Raw genomic sequence first — 23,259 nt, forward strand, 5'->3', positions numbered from 1 at the left:
AATAGGCATCTAAAGGGACAATGTAAAAATGAATAGAAATAAAAGTTGTATGTTCTTCCTTCACCCCAGTGGATTGTCTCATAACTAGACCACTGGCTGAATGACTCACAGCTTGCTCTGGAAGGCTTGGTGGAAACAAGATTCTCCAGTATCAGGTCACTGAGTACATGGGAACCCAGATCACCCACTGACTGACTCCCTTCCATTCATCCTATTAAAAGTACCTTTTCAGAAAAAAATAGAATTCAGTGATAGAATGATGATTTAAAAGACTTTATTTCCAGCATAACCAGCTTTTTATGGTCATGCCAAATGCTGTATTTCATTCCAAGTGAAAAGAGCGAGACTGCTGATGATCCTGTAGGATAAAGAGAAAGGCAATAAAACTGCAGTGTATTCTTAAAGCTTGTGAAAAATGGTATGATAAGGACACGGAGGGTTTTATCTTGCAAAGCCATAAACACGGAACAAATTAATTTTCCATTCCAGGAAATCAGCAGTCATCAGCACGGCCCTTTGCAAAATATTTAAGATTTGTGGTAATAACAAGTACTGCAGTGGCACTCGGTGTGATTCTCCACTCTGGTATTTCCCATTACCGTCACCTAAAGGGGAAGGGAAGAGAAGATAGATGATAGATACAGATGGATAGATGGGTAGGCAGGCAAAATTGAAGACTGTTAAATGAAATTGACTCTATCCAGCTAAACCAAATAGATGCTTGCTATATTTGCATATTCTCCTTTTCAGCTGATATTTTCACTCGGAACGCTTAGGTGTGCACTAAGTATTCTATACTCTCTCCCAAACTGCGCCTCATCACCTCCGCCCCTACTCTCTTCATTCAGAACAAATCCAGCCTGTGCCTACAAGGCTGCTGACTCTTCTGATCAAAGGGAACAAATGCAGCCCTTTGCTCTACAAATGCCCAATAAAGGATGGGTCATCAGATACCTCTGGCATTGAACCCCATTGACGTGCCTCTGAGGACATTTCTCCAGCTGAACTGTTAGAAAGTTTCTGGGGCCCTTTCAGTTCTCACCCTGGTAGATGTTTTGGCCACACAGCACGTGGATTCTGAGGTGATGTTCTTTGGGACCAACATTGTCTTCTTGGACCTGGCTGGAGTGGGGTAGGCTCTGGAGAAGCAGCAGCCCATGCACTGGTAGATGGGGGCACCCAGCTTGGAGAAGTATTTGTTTTCCTTCAGCTTGCATTCTGGGCAGCCTATCACCAAACAAAAACAAAAACAAAAACCAAAAACAAAACAAAAAACAAAGGCAAAGAGTAAAATAATCCAAAAATAATTTTAAAAGAAACTATGACTTTTTCCTAATTATGGGACAGTAAATATTCTTTTTTCTATAGGAAATAAAATAAATATTTTTTGGCTGTATGTTCACCTTCATACACAATATCTGTTTGTACCAACGACAGTTCTTTTCATGGGAAAACAATTTTTGCGGATATGCATGGGAAATCTCCATAGTGGTATTTTCTCTTTCTAAGTATGACTTCTCAGTTCCAGAGCTGATAGTATGTCTATAGGGAATGCAAAACTTGACAGATGAAAACACCATGTTCATCCAAAAGAAGAATTTTGCCCAGAGGCAAAATATTTTCCCCTTTAAAATCTGCTATTGTTTTTCCCCCATAGAAATTCCAAATACTGACAGAGAAAAGCCTGTCAGAATTTTAGAAAGCTTCGTGAGTAGCACAGCCTGATATGAGATCAGGCATCTGCACTTGGGAATAGGGGTTAAAATATTACCACTTGTCTAGAGAAAAATCATCACCAATAGTAGCACACAATTTCATAGCAGATGGAATTATATCAGCTACTATATGAGATTTTTCAGAAAATACAGCAAAACAAATATACTGCATAAAATGGTTTTGTTTTCTCACTGGTTAACTGATATGACAATTCATCTACAAAGGCAATGTTAAAATCCTCCCAAATCTTCTGGGAGAAATGTAAAAGAAAAGAAAAAAATTCAACAAGCTACACTGAATAAGGAGCACTTTCTGCTTGTAAAACTCAGATAAAGAATTATCAGGAATCTATTTCAGATGGAAATGCACAGGCTGCTATTTAAATGGACGTGTAAGATATTTTCACTGTACGTTCTTGGAACCTAATTTAATTTTATGTTCACAGTCTAAAAGTGCCTAGATATATATCCAACAGCAAAGATTTATCACATTTGAAAAGGAGGTGGAAAAGGAAGTAGAAATGTAATTACGGGAGTTATTGAGGTACATCTAGAAATTTGTGCTTTCTTATTACTGCAAACCCAAGTTTGGACACACACCCTGCACTGTAAACTCTCCATCAGCAGAGGAATGGAGAATTTGCAGAAACACACACAATGTGGCCAGAATGACAGCTGCATATTTTCTGTAGTAATCCATGGCTCTTCTGCAAAACAGACATGGGGGGAGAAAGTTACTATAAAATTGGCTTAACAGGCATAACAACAACCCAGTAGTTTTAACAATACTACTATTAAGTCATCAGTGTCTTGACCCTTTTGCTTACAGCTCCCAGTACACTCTAAAGCCATGTATAAAAAAACAATTTCTCTTTAGAAAAGAGGTGGGGAATTGACTCTTCCCATTTCTCACATTAACCGGTAGAATCAGGCATAACGATAACAAGAAATTCTCTTTGAAATCTTAACATCCTGGTAAGAAGCTTTAATGTCCTTATTTATAAAACCTGAAACTTCAACTAGATAATATCTAGGGATATCTATATGGATGGATGGATGGATGGATGGATGGATGGATGGATGGATGGATCGATCGATCGATTGATAAGCTTATATATGACATATAAAATATACAAGCATTTGAGTCCATCCTTCCCATCTCCACATTCCCAGGTGGGAGAACAGAAGGAAAGGACAATGTCTCTCCTACTTTTTATTCGCTGGTGGTAGCTGACCGGTAAGGCTAGTTATCAATGTGCAAAGTAAATGCTAACCAAGCAATGTAGCAAGAGTAGACAGCAGGTAGTATCAATCAAAGTTTTCCTAAATGCACTTCCTGACTTATTTATACCTATAGATATAGCTTTACCTAAGCATTCTGAGTGCATGAGATCAGGTTATCCAAGATGAGGTGAGTGACTGACCATACCCAGGCATTGACCTCACTGCATTTGAGAATTGGGTTTTATCCCTACATGTTCTAGAAAAATCTTATGTAAGATAAAAGGGGATCTTTATCCCCATTTTTAAAGTGCTTATGTTCAAACCATGAAAGATAAGAGAGACAGAGAATCATTTACCAATGAAAAGACAATTCAGAACATTTAAAGAATTAACACCAATTTTACAGAATTACTTCCATAAAAGAGGAGGGAACAGTTCCCAACTCAGTTTAGGAGGCCAGGATTACCCCGACCTGACACCAAAACCAGACAAATAGAGAACAAAAAGAAAAAGAAAACGAAAACAAGAGGCTGGTATATCTCATGAAATTAAATGCAAAAATCCTAAACAAAATAATAGTGAATTGAACCCGGTAATGTATAAGAAGAATTATTCAACACAACCAACTGGAAATAATTCACAGTATTTGAGGCTGGTTCAATATTTGAAAATCACTTAATTGTAATCCACCATATCAAAAAAAATAAAGAAAAACCATATAATTTTATCAATCAACACAGGAAAGCATTTGACAGCACCCAGTATTCTTCGATGACAAAAACTCTCAGCAAACAAGAACCAAACGAGTTTTCTCAACTTGATAAAGAGCATTTACAAAAACCTACAGATAACATTATACTTAATAGTGAAAAAGCAAGTGCTTTCTCCTTAAGAGCAGGAACATAGCAAGGATGTCCTGTCTCACTGCTCTTATTCAATACAGTGCTGGGCATTCTAGCCAGCACGATATGGCAAGAAAAAGAAATTAAGGCACACAAATTGAAAAGGAAGAAGTAAAACTCTCCCTATTTATAGATGATATGATCATCTACATTTAAGAAAACAAAACAAAACAGGGAACATACAAAAAAGTCCTGGAACTAATTAGTGAGGTTAGCAAGATTGTATGACAACAACAACACACAAAAGTCATCTACATTTGTATAGACTAAAAGCAATAATGTGGAAACAAATTAAAAACACAATACTATTTATAATCAGCCCAAAGAAAATAAAATACTTAAGTATAAATCTAACAAAATATGGACAGGACTTGTACACTGAAAATTACAGAATACTGATGAAGTAAATCAAAGAAGACCTAAATAAATGGAGAGACATATCACGTGCATGGATTGAAAGACTCAACACAGTAAAGACATCAATTCTCTCCAAATTGACCTCTATATTTAATGAAATGCCTATCAAAATTCTGACACAGCTTTTGTAGACACGGATAAGTTCGTGATTACTGAATGGCAAAAGATCTAGAGCAGCTAAAACGATTTTAGAAACAAAGTGGGAGGAACCAGTCTTCCCAGTTTTAAGTCTTATTATATAACTACAGTAATCAAAACAGTATGATATTGGCAGAGGGATAGATACATAGACCAATGGAACAGAATATAGAACCAAAAAATATGCCCAGCTGGCTTTTGACAAAGATGCCAAAGCAATTTAACAGAAAATTTCAACTTTTTCAATAATGGCTGCTATAATAATTAGACATCCATAGGCGAAACAAATATAAAACAGAACAAAACAAACATATAAACAAACACCTCAATGTAAATCTCATATCTTATATGAAAATTAATTCAAAATGGATCATTGACTTAATTGTAAAATGTGAAACTATAAAATTTTTAGGAAAAAACTGAGAAGGGTCTAAGTGAGGAGTTTTTAGAGTTAACAACAAAATCCATGAAAGGAAAAATTGATAAATTAGTCCTCCAAATTATGGATTAATCCTCAAAGAGGATGAAAATACAAGATACAGACTTGGACAAAATGTCTGCAAGCCACATATCTAACAAAGGACTAATATCTGGAATATATAAAGAACTCAAAATTCAACAGAAGAAAAAATCTAATTGGAAAATGGGCATTGCACTGGAGAAGATATATAGATGGCAAATAAGCACATTTAAAGTAGTCTACATCAACGATTAGGGACATGCAAATTAAAACCACAATGAGATATTACATACCTATCAGATAGCTAAAATAAAAATAACAAATGGATGCAGAGAAAAGATAATTCAGACATTGCTGGTGGAAATATAAAATCGTACAGCCCTCTGGAAAATAATTTGAAAGTTTCTTATAAAACTGAACATGTACTTATCATATAACCCAGCAGTTCCACTTAGGCATTTATCTCAGAGAAGTGAAAAATATGTTCAAATAAAACGTATACAAAGGTTCATAGTATCTTTATTTATAATAGCCCCAAACTGGAAATGATCCAAATGTCCTCCAGCTGATGGATGGCTAGTTATGCAAACAATGGTACTTGCCTACCAGATTATACTATGTAGCAACAAAAAGGAACATGTTACTGATACACATGCAACTTGGATGATTCTCAAGGGTATCCTGCTGAGTGAAGGTTGCATTCTGTGTGATTCCATTTAACACTCTTGAAATAATAAAATAATAGAGACAGAGATTACATTAGCAGTTTCAAGGAGTGGGTATATGGGGAGGAAGCTGAAGGGAGTAAGTAAGTGTGGCTGTACAAAGATAGTACGAGGGAGCCTTGTGGTGATACAACAGTTCTTTATCTTGATTGTGATAGTGTCACACTAATCTACACATGGGATGAAATTGCAAAGAAATACACACACACACTACTAGTGAAATCCAAATAAACTCTGTGGGTTGAACCAATGTCAATTTCCTGGTTTTCCCTGTATACTATAGTTACGGAAGGTATCATTGGAGCAACTAGCCAAAGGGTATTTAAGCCGTCCCTGTACATTTTTTTTTGGTGACTTCCTCTAAATCTATAATTTATCAAAACCAGAAGTTTCTTTAAAAAAAATTTCAGAATGACATTTAAAATTTCATGGGATTCAAAACTTGTGGTTGTTTTTTTATGTAGACCGTCATAAGACCATGTTTTTGCTATATTTATATCAACCCATACATCTTATAAGAATAATTTGTCAGACAGCAAAACTAACAGTTTATAATACAAAAAGCAGACTGTGTACGTGTAGGTAAGGCTAAAACATACATACATCATTATTTCTACCTGATCTATATACTTATACACAAGTAATTATGGGTTTTATTTATCTTCACCCATAATTAACACCGAATAAATATTGTCCTAATTCAGTGGCTCTCAGAGTGTGATCTGGGGGCCCTAAACCCTTTTAGTGGGTCTGTGAGGTCAAAATTATTTTCATAATAATATTAAGATACTGTTTGGGTTTTTCACTGTCATCTCCTCGTGAGTGTCCAGAGAAATTTGCTAGAGGCTACATGACGTGTGATATTGCAACAGATTGAATTAAGAAGCACAAGAGAATGTAGCTATGGTCTATTAGCCCAGTGCTTTTAAAAATTTTGCAAAAAGAGGGAATTTCCTGGTTGTCCAGTGGTTAGGACTTGGCACTTTCACTGCCGTGGCCCCAGGTTCAGTCCCTGGTTGCAAAACTAAGATCCTACAAGCCGCAGGGTGCGGCTAAAAGAAAAAAAATTGCAATCAGGCAAAACAGTGCAACTCTTCTCACTGACTTTTTTGCTTTGGAAATTGTCATTTTTTTATAAATATATTTTATTTGTGTTAACATATGATGGATTTTAAGTTGTTGTTTTTTTGTTTTTAATTTATCTGTATTTATATATTTATTTTTGGCTGTGTGGGGTCTTCACTGCTTCCTGCAGGCTTTCTCTAGTTGCGGCAAGCGAGTAGGGCTACACTTCATTGCAATGCACAGGCTTCTCATTGCGGAGTACGGGCTCTAGGCATGTGGGCTTCACTAGTTGTGGCACACGGGCTCAATAGTTGTGGCTCGTGGGCTCTAGAGCGCAGGCTCAGTAGTTGTAGTGCAGGGGCTTAGTTGATCCGAGGCAGGGATCAAACCCATGTCCCCTGCATTGGCAGGCAGATTCTTAACCACTGCACCACCAGGGAAGACCTAAGTTGTTGTTTTTAAAGGAGTAAATATTTTAGGGAATTCTCTGGTGGTCCAGTTGTTAGGACTCAGTGCTTTCACTGCCGAAGGCCAGGGTTGGATCCCTGGTCAGGGAAATAAGATCCCACAAGCCACGCAACCAAAAAAAAGGGGGAGAATAAATATTTTTAAACTTTTTCCAATGTAATTTCTATATCAGTACTACTGATAAATATAACCTCATTAAAATAATTATTTGAGCTCTTCAATAATTTTTAAGATAGTAAACAGATTCTAAGACACAAAAGTTTGAGAACCACTTCTTAAGTAATATACAAAGCCACAAGAAACATTTCAGAATTGAAACTGGTTTCCTTTTTAAACTAGTATCATTTTTGTGCTTTGATATTGCAGCTCATATATTATGAAAATTCAGCATTATGCAGTGAACAATTATATCAGAATTAATTCAGAGAGAAGCATTTATAACAAGATTGCAGAAAAGTGAGAGCATGAAGCTGTTGCACATTTTAGGATTTGCTTGATGATAAAGTGAAGAGAAGATTGAAAAAGCAGAACCAAAGTCACCATTGCCGTAGCTTTCAATAACAGAAACGGCTTTGTCTTTATTTTAAAAAGAGATGAGATTAACCAAGCAGAAAGGGATTAACCTTCAAATTCTAGGTGTTTCCAAAAACATTTTAATAAATGTTTTCATCAGCCTAATCACCCTTAGGTTTTTCTGTTTTGGAATTTGGAAGAAAAACATTAAGATCCAGGGCAGGAACAATAATTATGTTCAGCTGGAATTTATGCTATTTTGCAAAACACACTCAATCTAAATCAGATGTAGTAATCTGAGCCTTTTGGTATTCAGAGGGCCCTGCAGGCATCACAGACTCTATATATCCAACCCACAGACTCTACACATCCAATCTCCTACACCCACTCAACATACCCTTACCTCCTGCCACCTACCCCATCAGAATAAAACGAGGCCAAGAAAATGTGTGTATTCTCAGCTTGCCTATGAGGCCTTTCTCCCCCTTCTCAGCCCATCCACCTCAGAGTCGGTTTCAGGAGCTGCCCAGCCACCTCCTTCAAGTGAAGGCTTCATCCAGTCAAAAAGCCAGAATGAATAACTCTCTACTGCATTTACTTATAGCTTTGCTTATAATTTTTAGATGAAGTTCCAGAGGCTGTCCTGAACTCTGGCCAGTTATGTACATGTTTGTCTTTCCATGCATGTAAAGCTTGTTAAGGGTAGAAACTGTGCCCCTCTAACCCACCCCATCCTAGCACAAGGATGTGCACAGAGTAAATGCAGTTTTGTTGCATTGGGACTTTAGAACAGTAATAATATCAATCAAAAGTCGCTTATGTAGAGCTGTCATCCATACTGCGGAACAAGATAACTCTTGAATGACAACTTAGAATAAGTGTTTAATAAAATAAAATATTTTCAGATAATAAACTCATTAGAGACGACATATTCTCACAGCTACAGAATTTGTAGCTGGCTAATACATGAATGTCTAAGTGTTAAATGATGCCACAGGTAAGAGCCATTTTATGCTAAAACGTAAAAGTCATAAGAATTCAAAAGAAAGCATTAATAAAAAGCATATATGAGAGCTTCAGGGTTTCGACTGGGTGTCTCTCAGTTTATATCAAACTATGCATGTGGGCAAATTTAGGTTCTTAATATAATGTGACTCTGTGAGGAAAAGACAGTATTCTGAAAAGTATGAAAATATGATTGCCATGATTTACTATTTTTTTTTCATGGAAGTATAGTTGATTTACCATGTTATAATGTACTATTGTTATTTAACGTGTTTGTATATTATATATTGTGATTGTATACATTAATATATAATTAATGTATTAAATGATTTATATAATAGGGAAATAGCTACCATGCACACACATATATGGACATCAGTATATAGCTATATACTCTACATATCAAGTACCATATATATGCAGGCCAACCCCATCTATCAAACAGGTACAAAGATAGACGCTACTTTTTGATGTGGGAGGGGAAAGTCATACAGCAGAAGGAATCTGGACTGAGAGATTTTTTTACTGGCCATTTTTAAAAGTACACCTACCATAGCAGTGAAAACTTAGGGACAGTGAACAATAAGGAGGCTTCTCTTTGCAGCTCCTCTGCTCTGTTTTTATCAGAGAAAAAAGTGTTTATAAAGTAAGGTGCCAGGATTGAGAAATCTATCATCCCAGCCTGTCTACCCTATTATTGAAAGGCTTCAAGGCAAATTTAATACACACACACACGGATGTATGTATTTATGTGCGTATACATGCATGTATGTACACAGATACACGTATATGTACATGTATATAAAAGATCGTTCCAAGAAGACAAGTGCTTGGTACAATGTGACATCCTGCCCTTTGTTTATCTGCAAAGAGGCTGCCATTGCTCCCCTACTGCCAGAGTGAGGTTTTCGATTTTTCTAATGGTGGTAATAGATGCGGTGACTCATCCTTACTCCCCACACCAGGAAGCCCAACTGACTCATAGCACATTCTTGAGATGACTGGCTAGGAGTAGAGGCAAAATTCTTTGTTAACAAAACAGATTAAATCTAACTGATTTCTAGAGGGTTAACCTAAGGTTTCACGTCACTAGCCCCATCTAGCCCGGCTAACTACCAAGAAGAAAAGCAGGCTGCCTTCAGTGAAGGATCACTAATGAAAAGGACCCTTGAAAGCAAAGCCTTTAATCCCCGGCACACTGCCTGGCATGAGATAAATATTCAAGACTTGTTTGTTAAACAGAGGAGAGGCCTGTAAGTTTTAGTACCTTGCCTGGTCCAGCGAATCGCCATAGTTCAACCTTGATGAGAGAGGTGAAGGTGGAGCATCGAAAGGGTAAGTGGATATTCGGCATCCTTCATCCTCCATCCCACCAACTCCCATGGAGCCGGTCCCTGAACAGGCTCACCTCCACCTCCCACCAAGTGACCACCTCTGTCTCCTACTGGACGAATCTAAAGAGTCTGGGGTCAGTGGTCAGGAAACTCAGCGTGGAGTAGCCTTGGCTACGAGCTTTCTTTCTTCATGTGCTCTAGTTGCAGTAAGTGGGTTTTCACCCTGTCCCTGTAACATATTCTGAACCCCAGGTTGAGCAGTGAGTGTCTTCTGTGATCCCATGCTCCAGCTCCCAACCTCAATAATCCTCCAAGTTCTCAGATCTTCCAAGCAGACATTCAAATATTGCTTCTAGGCCCTAGAGTGACCTTGAGACCCAGTATCACATTCACTGATCTTCAAAGGATGGCTGAGAGAGAAATTGGTTAATACTCCCACAATCTGTCTCAAATCCCCTCAACCATTCTTTGACATAGATAATTAATGTTTTCTCTCTTTTTGGAAAAGGTGAATTCTGGGTAATTTGACAGTTCAACATTGTAAAGTGCAAAATTTAAGGTCCAAATTGAACCCTTGAAAGATTTGAATACTTTGAATAAGTACCTGCTACATGCCAGGCACTGTGCCAAGTATGGGTGACACAAATATGAATGTTTCCTGCTCTCTGACCCAGATACGAAGGCAAATAACTCTGAGTTACAGTGATGAATGCTGTAATAAAAGCATTTGTAGATGTTGAAACATTTCATAGGCTGGGGACAGGAAAATGGAGAGATGAAAAACTAATGAGAATAAAGAACACATATTTCATGGGGAAAAAAAACCGACAGTAGTAAATATATATTTTACTGTTTGACATTTGTGCAGGAGCTGCGTGTATTCATCAGTCCTCATAATTTCCCCAGCCTTGAACGGAGCTGCAAATAGTGTATCCCCAAAGTGCCCCAGTATCCAGAGGAAAATAAAGGTAGTCACACAGTTTAGCAGCCATGTTTGGGATGGGATTTCTATTTATCACTTACTTAACAATGGGTTTTGGCTTCGCAAAATTCTAAAAGGGAGCTGACTTATTTTCCAGATGAAGAGAAAGAGTGAAAAAAGGGAGGGGTCTCAGAGGCAAAGGACATAAAAAGTACAATTTGTACAGCTATACTTTGCAAAAAAAAACCCCAAAACAAGAAACAAAGAAAAAACAGGGGTTTCCATAAAACAACAGAACAAAAGATGACCTTTAAATATTTATTTTAAAAAAAAGATAAAGAGCAGGCAGTATTTAGAAGGAAATTGAAGTGCTCATAGAATTATAAAAATTTCAATTTCTTTATGATCATTCTTGAAGCAATCATATTTTCAGAAGCTTCTTAACCGACTAAATTTAAGGGGCTTAAAATAAGATGTACACTTTCCACTTTAATTGTTATTTTAAGGCACTTTACAATGTTAACATAATTATGTAATTAAAATCTTAGTTCTTCCATTACCCTTCTGTTTTTTCTAGCAATCAGCATTTTTTAAATTGTCTGCAAACTAAATCAACAAGCAGTTTTGAAAAGACAAACTCTACGCACCATAAAATATTGTTTTAAATGAGAAATTCAAATATTTGTTGTTTAAAAATACCCAATGTTTTAAATTAACATTATTGCAGTAATAGATGCTAGCAGGAACAAAACATTGAATAGTGTCAACTTGTCACTCAGAAAATTGAAACACTCGAAGGCCAGAAAAGTTTTATACAGAGCATTATTATAGCAATATAAGAATCTTTCTCGTAACTTTTAAAATGTGTTAATACATTTTGTTATGTTTGAGCTATTTTTGTGCAATCTTTCCACACACCAAGTACCATTTTCATTTAAAAGCACTAAATTATAGAAACAATTTACTTTAAAGTTTCTCAATAATAGGATGGACACGCCAAGACTGCAGATTTCTCAATCCCAGCACCTTACTTTATAAGCTTTTTTTTTTTCTGTGATAAAAACAGAGCAGAACTGCAAAGAGAAGCCCCCTTATTGTTTATTGCTGCTAAGTTTTCTCTGCTATGGCAGGTATACTTCCCAAAGATGGCCACAAAAATATCTCTCAGCCTGCATTCCCTCTGCAATATGACCGTGCCACTTCCACATCAAAAACTGGTGTGTCAGGACTTCCCTGGTGGCGCAGTGGTTAAGAATCCACCTACCAGCAGGGAACATGGGTTCAAGCCCTGGTCCTAGAGCCCATGCTCTGCAATAAGTCATTCCCCCCTCCGCACGCCACAACTAGAGAAAAGCCCTTGTGCAGCAACAAAGACCCAAAGCAGTCAAAAAAAAAAAAAAAGTGGTGTATCTTTGTATCCCATTGATCTAGGTGCGCCCTATGACTACTTACACCAATAGAATGAGGCCGTTGTGAGAGGATCCCTTACACCAATACAACACTGGGCCAGTCATTGGAGTAGCCTTGCACGGACTTGGCAGTTCCTGCTTCCTGTGTCTTAGAAGCCAGGTGCCGTGTAAGAAGCGCTACTACCCTGAGACTACCACATAATAAGAAGGCTATAAGCCACATGGACCGGCCCTGGAGAACTAGATGCCACATAGTGAAAGAGAAAGGGGCCAAGAAGTAATGAGTGAAGAAGCCCTCTGGATGACCAGCCCAGTCGAGCCTTCAGGTGACTCCAGCCCCAGCCACGGTCTGATCACAAGTGTCTGAGAAACCCAAGTTAAGAACTGCCCAGCGAAGCCGAATCCACCTGCAGAACCTTGAGAGAGAATAACTTCCTGTTTTGCCCACTAAGTTTTTCAGCACTTCGATGTACAGTAATAGATAACTAGAACAGCTGCTCTCTTTTATAACAAAAATTTCTCCTCCAGGGTCTGAGAGATGGGACCCTCGTCTTGTCTCTCCACTTTTTTCAGGTACTTTTCCTCTGTGGGGTGTTATTTATATAACACATATTCAGTTAATCTTTCAGGGAAAAAGTGTGAAAAAATTTGGAGTTAGCATTATACACGGTATCTGCCATACTGAATTTAATAATGATAATAGCTTCTTCAAAAAGAAAACCTACCATCAATTGAGCACTTGTGTGTGCTAGGTATTCTTTTAAGCACTTTGAACACACAAATATATTCAATACTCATGACAACACTGTGAGGTATTCTTGTGTTGGCAGATGAAGAAATTCCAGAAGTGAAGTAACCTATACAAGGTTATAGAATTCATCACTGGCAGAACTAAGATTTTAGAATGTCTCTTTACAACCCCAAGCTCTGAACCACATTTTACTATACTGCCTTCAAATCTTTATATTTCAATGAGCTTCTTAAATAGTCTCTTTTTCAGGTGATATATCCCTAAATAAAATGCTGACGTCTTTTTTTTTTTTTAGAGCAGCATTATGTTATACCTGCTCGTATGTAACTTGCTCATGGGATTTTTTTATTTTGCATATTCATCTGGACTCACCTTCTTCAGAACAGCCTTAAGAAAGCCATTTCATCTGGATAAAGAGGCATTTTACACCTGATCAAGTTATGAGAACTAGTGTCTGATTGGCAGGGAGTGGGAAAAGGGGACAAGCATTGGCTTTCATATCCATTTCCATGTTTGATTCTCTTTGCACTTCTACAGGGAAAGCATTATTAACGCACCTATTTCATAGTCTAGAAAACAACACTTCAGAGAAGTAAAAGGATTTGCCCAAGTTATCTGGAAAGTGGTCTGATCCTAAGATAGTGCCCTTTCACCTGTATTACTTCTATAGCCTAGAAGCACACAGTTAATCCATTCTCTTTAGGACATTAATTTAAGCCTGGATCGTGCTGTTACTGTTGTCTTTTCAAATTCAATTCATAAGATTGCCCTTGATTCAGCTCACTCTGGCCTCAGTGAGCTCTCGTGCACACCTGTTCTCTCTCTCTCTCTCTCCTTCTCAGACCCCAGTCCATGAAGGATGCTACAGCACTTCTATAATGTTCTCTCTGAGTCTGATGAATCAAAAAATTCCTGGATTATTTTGTGCAAAATTACAATGGGAAATGCTGAAATGTTGCACACCAAAACTGGAATTTGCAAGGATCATAGGTTGATAGCAAACTACTCTGGGATTCACAATCTATAAAAATGGAAGTTTGGTGCTATAGGTCATTGATATTTCTCAGTGGAAATATCATCCAATTCCTGTGCATCTTCTCTTTGTGAAAGCAGATTGTCTTGATCTACTTTTGAACAAAATGCACTGGTTACCTTCTAATTTTACTATTTCTGTTTCCTAGCTCTTACTTTGAGTTTTCATGTAAATTTGAGAAATATACAGTGGAACTGAGACTCTGTTCTGGAACATAATAAATTGCTTTTCTCATATTGTTCACATGCTACCCTTTTCAGCAAGAAATGGTGAGAAATGTGACTCAAAATTTCAACAACTCTACTACTGCAAAAAAAAAAAAGAAAAAAGAAAAAGAAAGAAAAAAAAAACTAAACCAAAGCCAGAGTTAAAGTTGAAATGAAGACACATAAACTTTTCATAAGTGGTGGTTGCTCTTACCATTTAAAAATAATTCAAGACTATAGCAAAGTATTACGATCAGTTTGCATGATCAATATTTTGAATAACTGAATTGGTGTTATCAAGTAATTATTTCAAAGACATCTTCAGAAACTTAAAAACATTCCTCTGTTCTAATACAAAATATCTTCTTTTTAAGTGAGGAGAAGATTGTAGAGCTTGGGAAACAAAAGTTCTGATGAAAGTGAAATGGAGCTTCTGTATTTCTGAGGGTCCCATATAGTGTCAGCTCATAATTCTTCCATGTGCCCAAATCCTGTTCCTCAACACTAATAAGGAGGAACAAAAGAGCACTTTTATTTTCTAGTCTCAATTTCCTAACCAGCTGCCATTCCAAGTAGCACTGATGCAAATATAACTAAGGTTACCAAACATTTCTAGAAACTCTCAGCGGAACAAACCAATTAGACTTAGCCAAGTGACATAGAATTGCAAGGTCCATCAGTAATAGTGAGAAATACTACCAACTCTTATTTTTGTGGCATTCTGTGAAAGAAGCAAAACAATGTTGTTCAAGAGATTTCAGTGTTAAAATTTGTCTGCCCAAAAGCATCTATTCAAAAAATATCAAAAGCTATGGTCATTCAGCTGAACAGGTGAGCTGTTTTACAACTGATCAGCTTGAAGATATAGTTATGCATCATTTAAAAACTGATGACAAAACAGGGACTTCCCTGGTGACACAGTGGTTGAGAATCCTCCTGCCAATGCAGAGGACACGGGTTCAATCATTGGTCCGGGATCCCACATGTGTGGAAAAACTAAGCCCTCAAGCCACAACTACTGAGCCCACGTGCTGCAGCTACTGATGCCTGCATGCCTAGAGCCCATGTTCCTCAACAAGAGAAGCCACCACAACAAGAAGCCCTCGCACCACAACAAAGAGTAGCCCCCGCTCGCCTCAACTAGAGAAAGCCCCCATGCAGCAACAAAGACCCAAAAGCAGCCTAAATAAATAAGTAAATAAATAAAATAGCTTTGTAAATAAAATAAAATAAAAACTGATGACAAAACAATATCAGCAATTTACATAATGTCTATTCCCCCTCTGCCTAACCCCCAGAAGACACTCAAAAGAATGCCTTTCAAATGACATCCAATATTTCTTGAGAGAAATTTTTAGTTACTGACAGGCACTCACACGTCACAGCAGGAGACAGTTGGTTTCTGGCTTCAGTTAGATAACACCTTAGCCTGTGATCACAGACCACAATTTTGCAGACTTCCTCCCAATTCAATCATGAGTGCTGAAAGGACAATGTGTAAATGCCTGTCTCTCTTCTTACTAAGGTTTAAGCACAACCAGCTCCCTTGTCTTCTCAGATAATTTACTCCCCAATTAAAATCCCCCCCAAAAAAAATCCCCCCAAATTATTTCATTCATATTACCTTCCTCTGGATTTTTTGCAGGATGTAGTCAGGGCAGTTGATTGTGGATCAGAAGAGGGATTTTAGCTTCCTCTTGTGATTTCTCAGTAACTGCTCTTAATAAAGTCCTCATCTGTCTTATATACCAGCAGGGTAATAAAAACTACATGTTCCCACCTGCCTCTAAGTCCAGGGATCAATAGTAAATTCCATCCAATGATTGAATGGTACTTCGTGTAATTACCATGACGTCAATCTGATCTTATCTTGTTTCAGCCCTTGGGTCATTTTTTGTTTTGAGCCATTTTCAGGTGGTGTTGCCTGCAAGGTCAGCCTATGAAACAAGAGTATGCTGTTATTGTCTACATAATTTCATCAAGACATACACAATATCCTGAAAGCTGACACTTTCCTGTAAACAGGATCCTACAAGTATTACATTTAATTAGCTAAGTACCTGATGTTTACTTGAAACAGAAAAGCTGTAAATTTCAGATGCTAGATATAGAGCATTTTTAGGCTCACAACATTATTCCAGTAGAAAACAGAAAAATAAAACATACACCTATTTAGACTTTCCTAAAATTAAATGCGCATCTGGCTTTAATAAGGACGTGTGGAGAAGGTATGAGGCAATGCTGTGAAGGACTGATTGGTTTTCAATATGTATGCCTTTTTTCCCTTCATTTCACTTTTGTAAAGCTTGGTTTCCTCTTAAACAGAAAATACATCTGTTATGGCTTGCTAGCTGTGGAACACTTAGCTCCAAGTTTCCCGGTACATTGTCTTCCTAAAACCCACCAGGCTCCCTAGGCTCTGGCTGTGGCTGCCTCTATCCTGCTTTCAGGGTTGTGATCCTAAAAAAGTTCAAGCCTCCATCTGTTGCAGGAAGGGACACCCCTTCCAGGGCCCAAGAGTGGGCTCTTGTCTAACGTTTGGAAATGAATTGTCCGAGGAGAAACACGTGCTGACAAAGCAAGGGACTTTATTGGGAAGGGGTGCCCGGGCAGAGAGAGCAGGGTAAGGGAACCCAGGAGGACTTGCTCTGCCACGTGACTCACAGTCTCAGTAATAGGGTTGGTTTCCAGGTTACCTCTGGCCAATCATTCTGACTCAGAGTCCTTCCTGGTGGTGCGCACGTCGCTCAGCCAAGATGAATCCCCCGCAAGAAGCATTCTGGGAAGCTGGTAGGACAACGGACTGGCGTCTCCTCTCTCCTTTTGACCTTTTGTAACAGGGAAGAACAAAATCTGATTCCATGTTGGATCTGTTTCTTTTACTTTAACCTTTGCTTTCCATTGCTTTTGTTACTATAATCACTAAAAGAATGCTGTCTATAGCTAGAAGCATATGTAATAGCCTGCCTCAGGGAACCCTATCCCTCTGCCTGAATGTTAAACTAAAGTGCCTCTGCTTAGCTCACAGGGAAACATCCTGACTGCCCACCAGTGAATGGCTGTCAGGAAAGAAGAAATTAACACATCCCCTCCCCGAGGCTGGCCAAACCAGAAGATATTTTGCAAGACTTATGGTCTTTATACTTTACTTCTTTACCTCCTCCCCCTCTCTATTCTATAAAAAAAAACTAGCATTCAGATCCCAATAAGGTGGTACTTACTCTAGGACACTAGTTAGCTGTCTTCTTGGACACCTGGCTTTCCAAATGAGGTAGCTATTCCTTGCCTCAACAACTCATCTCCCAATTTATTGGCCTGTCGTGCAGTGAACAGAGCGAGTTTGGACTTGGAAACACTTTCCTGGATTCTTTTGGCTGGTGGTAGCTTGTAATTTCTGCGCTCCTTACCAGGCTCTCCTGTTGTAAGAGAATTCACGCAAGCGGTTACTATCCGGCCTGACCAGGGCAGCTGGTTTCGGTCAGTGGTTCCCTTAACAGGTCTACTCTGTTCAGTGCCATTTCTGTAGGAACTGGCTTAGATACAAACTACCAAATACCTCCCCAGGAGAGAGTTTAAAAGATCCTTGAAACATGCAAAGCAACTCTTATTTAACATGAAGAAATTGACCAAAGAAAGCAGAGTTGTTCTGTGGCTTATTATCTGTGAAAGTTGACGTTTCAGTTCTTACACCTTTTCAGATTTCCATGATCTCCTTCCATCATTTCTCCCAGTATCTACTCTATCCACTCATTTTCTCCTGTAACAATTGGTATCACCATTATTCATGAATTTCTATCATTTAAATCTCAAAGAAATGGCAGTATATTTTCAAAGTAGTAGGCTTATTTTGGAAATCCGAAGCCTTAACAGTTTCAGGGGAAGGAAACCTTTTCAGTCTTAGGGAAAAAGTCCTTTTCCCTCCCTCCCTTACATTCATACAGGCATTTCACTCTCCTTTATCCTATTCTCTCCCCTCCATTTGCACCTTCTTTCTTTTTTATATGGATAATTCAGTAGAGATCATGTTTCTTGTATACTCGTATTATTTTCATTTGGTTTATAATTTAGTAATGGGTTCCATTTTTATTTCACATGTTTCTATGTAAGAATTAAGAATATTAAGGGATTCATATGAACACTTTTATAGTGTTTTTAAAATTTACAGTTTTTTTTAACATGATGTGGCAAAATAAATAAATTATACAAGAGGTGTCAAAACAGTCCCTTCTACATGTGACCTCTCCCCCTCCCCAAATTCCAATTTCTCTACTCTGTAGTGATGTTTCCAGTTCCTTATACATGTTTCTGCACATGTCCTATGTATACATGAGTAAATTATACCTAACTCCCCATCCCTGTCCAAATTCTCCTCAAAATGAACAGAATACAAAATTGGGGGAAACCCTGCCTTTGTGTCCAGAGTTTAGAGAAATGTCTTTCTGTTAATATAGTATAAATTATACTTGTCTATACTTTCTAAAACGAACACATATTACTTATAATTGGGGAAATTAAAAGTTAGTTAATTTTAGTTAACTGGGAAAATACAATTTTTAATTATAACTGGGTAAAGTACTATTAACAAAAATGTTTTTAAGTCAAACTATTTTTATGTAGCTGCTTTCACATATTATTGACAGGTCTACCCCATACCTGACAGCTTTATTTTCCCCCCTCTTTGGATAACCTATAGGGCAGGTGGATGAGAGACCCACACCACTCATTCATTTATTACCTCCCAGTGCCCGTTACCAAGGCGGTAGACTGGCTAGACACTGGGATTGCTACCCAAAAACTGGGTTCACCTCTTGGTGGGTGTTGAGCCAACAGACACAACCAAACCAAAGATCGGGAGAAGGAAGGGCTTATTATTACTTGCAGCAAGTAACAGGAACACCAGAGATCTTTCCCAAAGCAGTATCTCTCCCCAGTGCAAAATTGGAGGAGTTTTAAGCTAAGGGTACATGGATATTTATGAAGGCGTTTGGTGGTATATGCGTACTCATGAAGGGGCTTGAACCGAGGAGAACTCAGCTTAGAATTGGGCAAGGTCGACAGAGTCCAAGCTTTGATTGATGGAAGTCAGGAGGGTCAACGGCATCATTCCAACCTCCACCTGAGCGAGGGCCTTAATTCCCGCAGAACTCAGATACTGTGTATTATTATGTGTATCCCTTGAGGAAGAACTAGAACTCTGCACTATTGTTTGACTGCCTTTTCTCTGTTCCTGCGTTCCTTTGTTCCTTTAAGAACATTAATTACTTAATAAACTAAATGGGAAAAGAATTTGCAAAACAATAGAAAAAACAATTTTTTAACAAAAATTTTTAAAAAGATCATGAATTCCTGAGGTTTGTTCAAGGGCAAGCTTGTGGCCAGGCTTAGATGGAAAAATGGCTTAGGCCAAATGACTTCTCTTATGTCAAGAAGGCTTGACACTTGACAGTAGACATTAAGCCTCAGTATATGCTCATTGTAACACATCAGCAAGCTAAATGCCACACCCACAGGCACCATGACAGTTTCAAGAATGACCATAAAGTACGTTGTGGCCCAGTTCCTGGAAATCCCCACCCCTTCCTCAAAATAGCTAGAATACTCCTTCCACTCATTATCCTATGAAATTACCCACCCCTATAAAAACTGCCACCCCCATGACATAAATCACAGCAAGATCCTTTTTGACCCACCTCCTAAAGTAATGGAAATAAAAACAAAAATAAACAAATGGGACCTAATAAAACTTAAAGGCCTCTGCACAGCAAAATAAACCATAAACAAGACAAAAAGAAAACCCTCAGAATGGGAGAAAATATTTATTTATTTAATTATTTTTTAAAATTTATTTATTTATTTACTTATTTATTTATTTATTGGCTGCATTGGATCTTCATTGCTGCACGTGGGATTTCTCTATTTGCAGCGAGCAGGGACTACTCTTTGTTGCAGTGCGCAGACTTCTCATTGTGGTGGTTTCTCTTGTGGAGCAGGGGCTCTAGGCAAGCAGGCTTCAGTAGTTGTGGCACACGGGCTTAGTTGCTCCATGGAATGTGGGATCTTCCTGGACCAGGGCTCGAATCTGTGTCCCCTGCATTGGCAGGCGGATTCTTAACCACTGTGCCACCAGGGAAGCCCCTAGAGAAAATATTTATAAACGAAGCAACTGACAAAGGGTTAATCTCCAAAATATACAAGCAGGTCATGCAGCTCAATATCAATAAAACAAACAGCCCAATCCGAAAATGGGCAGAAGACCTAAATAGACATTTCTCCAAAGAAGACATAGAGATGGCCAACAAACACACGAAAAGATGCTCAATATCACTAATCATTAGAGAAATGCAAGTCAAAACACAATGAGGTATCACCTCACATTAGTCAGAATGGCCATCATCAAAAAATCTAGAAACAATAAATTCTGGAGAGGGTGTGGAGAAAAGGGAACCCACCTGCACTGTTGGTGGGAATGTAAATTGATACAGCCACCATGGAGAACAGTATGGAGTTTCCTTAAAAAACTAAAAGTAGAACTACCACATGACCCAGCAATCCCACTACGGGGCATGTACCCAGAAAAAAACACAATTCAAAAAGATACATGTACCACAATGTTCACTGCAGCACTATTTACAATAGCCAGGACATGGAACCAACCTAAATGTCCATCAACAAATGGATAAAGAAGATGTGGCACATATATACAATGGAATATTACTCAGCCATAAAAAGAAACAAAATTGAGTTGTTTGTAGTGAGGTGGATGGACCTAGAGTCTGTCATAGAGTGAAATAAGTCGGAAAGATAAAAGCAAATACCATATGCTAATACATATATGTGGAATCTAAAAAAAAAAAATGGTACTGATAAACCTAGTGGCAGGGCAAGAATAAAGATGCAGACATAGAGAACAGACTTGGGGGCAAAGTGTGGGAATGGGAAGCTGGGATGAAGTGAGGGAGTAGCACTGACATATATACACTACCAAATGTAAAATGGATGGCTAGTGGGAAGCTGCTACATAGCACAGAAAGATCAACTTGATGCTTGGTGATGACCTAGAGGGGCGGGATAGGGAGGGTGGGAAGGAGGCTCAAGAGGGAGAGGATATGGGGATTATATGTATAAAAACAGCTGACTCACTTTGTTGTACAGCAGAAACTGGCACAACACTGTAAAGCAATTATACCCCAATAAAGATCTGGAAAAAAAATCAATCAATAAATAAACAAAATATATAATTTAAAAACCTGACAACCCCATACCCTGGGGCTGCTCTCACCTTCTGAGATGGCCCACACTTTGTCTGTGGAGTGTGTTTCTCTCTAAAGTAATCCACTTCTTGCCTATCACTTTGTCTCTCACTGAATTCTTTCTGAGATGAGACATCAAGAAACTGAGTTTAAGTCCTTAGACCAGGTGTGTGATCTCTGTTAAAAGAACGTGGGTTCAAGTCCCAATCTAAGTTACGTGGATTCAGGATGACAAGGCAAACAGCCACCTTTACTAGGCAAAGTCCTAAAAGCATGTTATGGTACAGGGGGGTGCCAGAAACATCTTTGCATAGCAGTATGACACACTGAAGTACAAACAGGCTATGTTAAATGCACAGATTTTTGCTAATAATGTTTTATCATTTACACAGTGAATTTTTTTTCACAATAACCACCATTGTAAATGTTTCATATGCTTAGTTGATTTGTTTTATAAAACATAATTTGATGTTTCTGATAGCAAAGTATGATTATCACAAACATGTCATAATCAGAACAGCCGAAGTATGTAATATTCTTGCTTTTTCAAGTAGCTTTCACTTCTGTAATTCCAAAGATACATGATTTTAAGTTTTCAAGAAATACAAGAGTATTTACAATGAAAAATGTCTTCCTCCTTCCCCAAAATCCCCACTCCCATTCCCAAAGTATCCATTTTTAATAATTTCTTAAGGTTTCCAGAAATTATCTGTGTATATAAACACATTTTCTGGGGTTTTGCTGTATACAAATAGAAACATAATATACACATTGTTTAGTATCCTACCTTCTTTCTTCTTTTTAAATCTAATAGTGTATCTTGGTGGCTTTTTCCATATCCGTATATTAAGCAGATGCAGATCTAACCATACTTTTAAAATAGTACAAAGTATTATTAATCATTAAGTACTTAACCAGCCCTCTATAAATGATTATTTGGATTATTTCCAGGTTTTTTTACTATTACAAACAGTGCTATAATTATCATCCTTGTTCTGGTTACATGTACAATTACAGTTCTAGGATACACGTTTAGAAGTGGAATTGCTGGATTAAAGAATATGAGTATTTTAAACTTGTATAGGAGATTGTTCAAGTGCTCTTCTCCATACCCCCTCCAAAGCTGATGTCATGAAATATGTTAATTTTTGTGAAACAGATGAAATAGAGTATCTTATTTTCATTTGTATTTATATAATTTTGAGCAAATTTGAACATCATTTCATAAATTATAGGTCATTTATGGATTATTTGTCCATAACTGCCTATTCAAAAATATTTCTCAGGTTGTTAATTTTATCTTTAATTTTAAGCTTAACTTTTGACTCTTTTATGGTATTGTTACCATACAATAATTCTTAGATAGTCAAGCTTATCTTTAACTTTTTGACGTACTGGTTTTATGCCATGCCAATGATACTAAAAAGAAGTATTTGTATTTTATTCTAGAGTGTATACGGCTTTATCTATTTTCAGTGTAGAGCTTTAATTCATCTGTAATTTATCTGGGGTTGAGGAGTGAAGTAGAAATCCAGCCACCTTTTAAATCTAAATGGCAAGCCAGTTATAATACCAGGTAGGGTCTAATCAGTCCTTTTTGTCTCAACTAATTTGAAATGCTACTAAATTCCCAAATATTTTGTGGTCTAGTTTTGGGTTTCCTATTATGATTCATATTAATAGAAAATGTTCAACATATGATAATAAATGTTTTAAATTTGT

The 23,259-nt window shown here is 37.7% G+C and overlaps 1 protein-coding gene across 2 annotated transcripts; it reads right to left on the reverse strand.

The window, feature by feature from the left end:
* Window positions 1-257: 257 nt before the first annotated feature.
* CGA (glycoprotein hormones, alpha polypeptide) lies at window positions 258-16,163 on the reverse strand. 2 transcript variants are annotated; one of them, XM_057739486.1, is made up of 5 exons: window positions 16,135-16,163; window positions 15,664-15,769; window positions 2,316-2,422; window positions 1,043-1,227; window positions 258-605 (listed from the first exon to the last, which is right to left on the reverse strand). In XM_057739486.1, the coding sequence occupies exons 3-5, from the start codon at window positions 2,413-2,415 to the stop codon at window positions 528-530; spliced, it is 363 nt and encodes a 120-aa protein (XP_057595469.1). In that variant the 5' UTR covers window positions 2,416-2,422; window positions 15,664-15,769; window positions 16,135-16,163; the 3' UTR covers window positions 258-527. The 2 variants fall into 2 exon arrangements, with proteins under 2 accessions (XP_057595469.1, XP_057595468.1); XM_057739485.1 differs by lacking the exons at window positions 15,664-15,769; window positions 16,135-16,163 and adding an exon at window positions 15,912-16,018.
* Between the last annotated feature and the right edge of the window lie 7,096 nt (window positions 16,164-23,259).

The sequence above is a fragment of the Hippopotamus amphibius genome, chromosome 6 (genome assembly GCF_030028045.1).
Source record: "Hippopotamus amphibius kiboko isolate mHipAmp2 chromosome 6, mHipAmp2.hap2, whole genome shotgun sequence".
Classification (NCBI taxonomy): Eukaryota; Metazoa; Chordata; class Mammalia; order Artiodactyla; family Hippopotamidae; genus Hippopotamus; species Hippopotamus amphibius.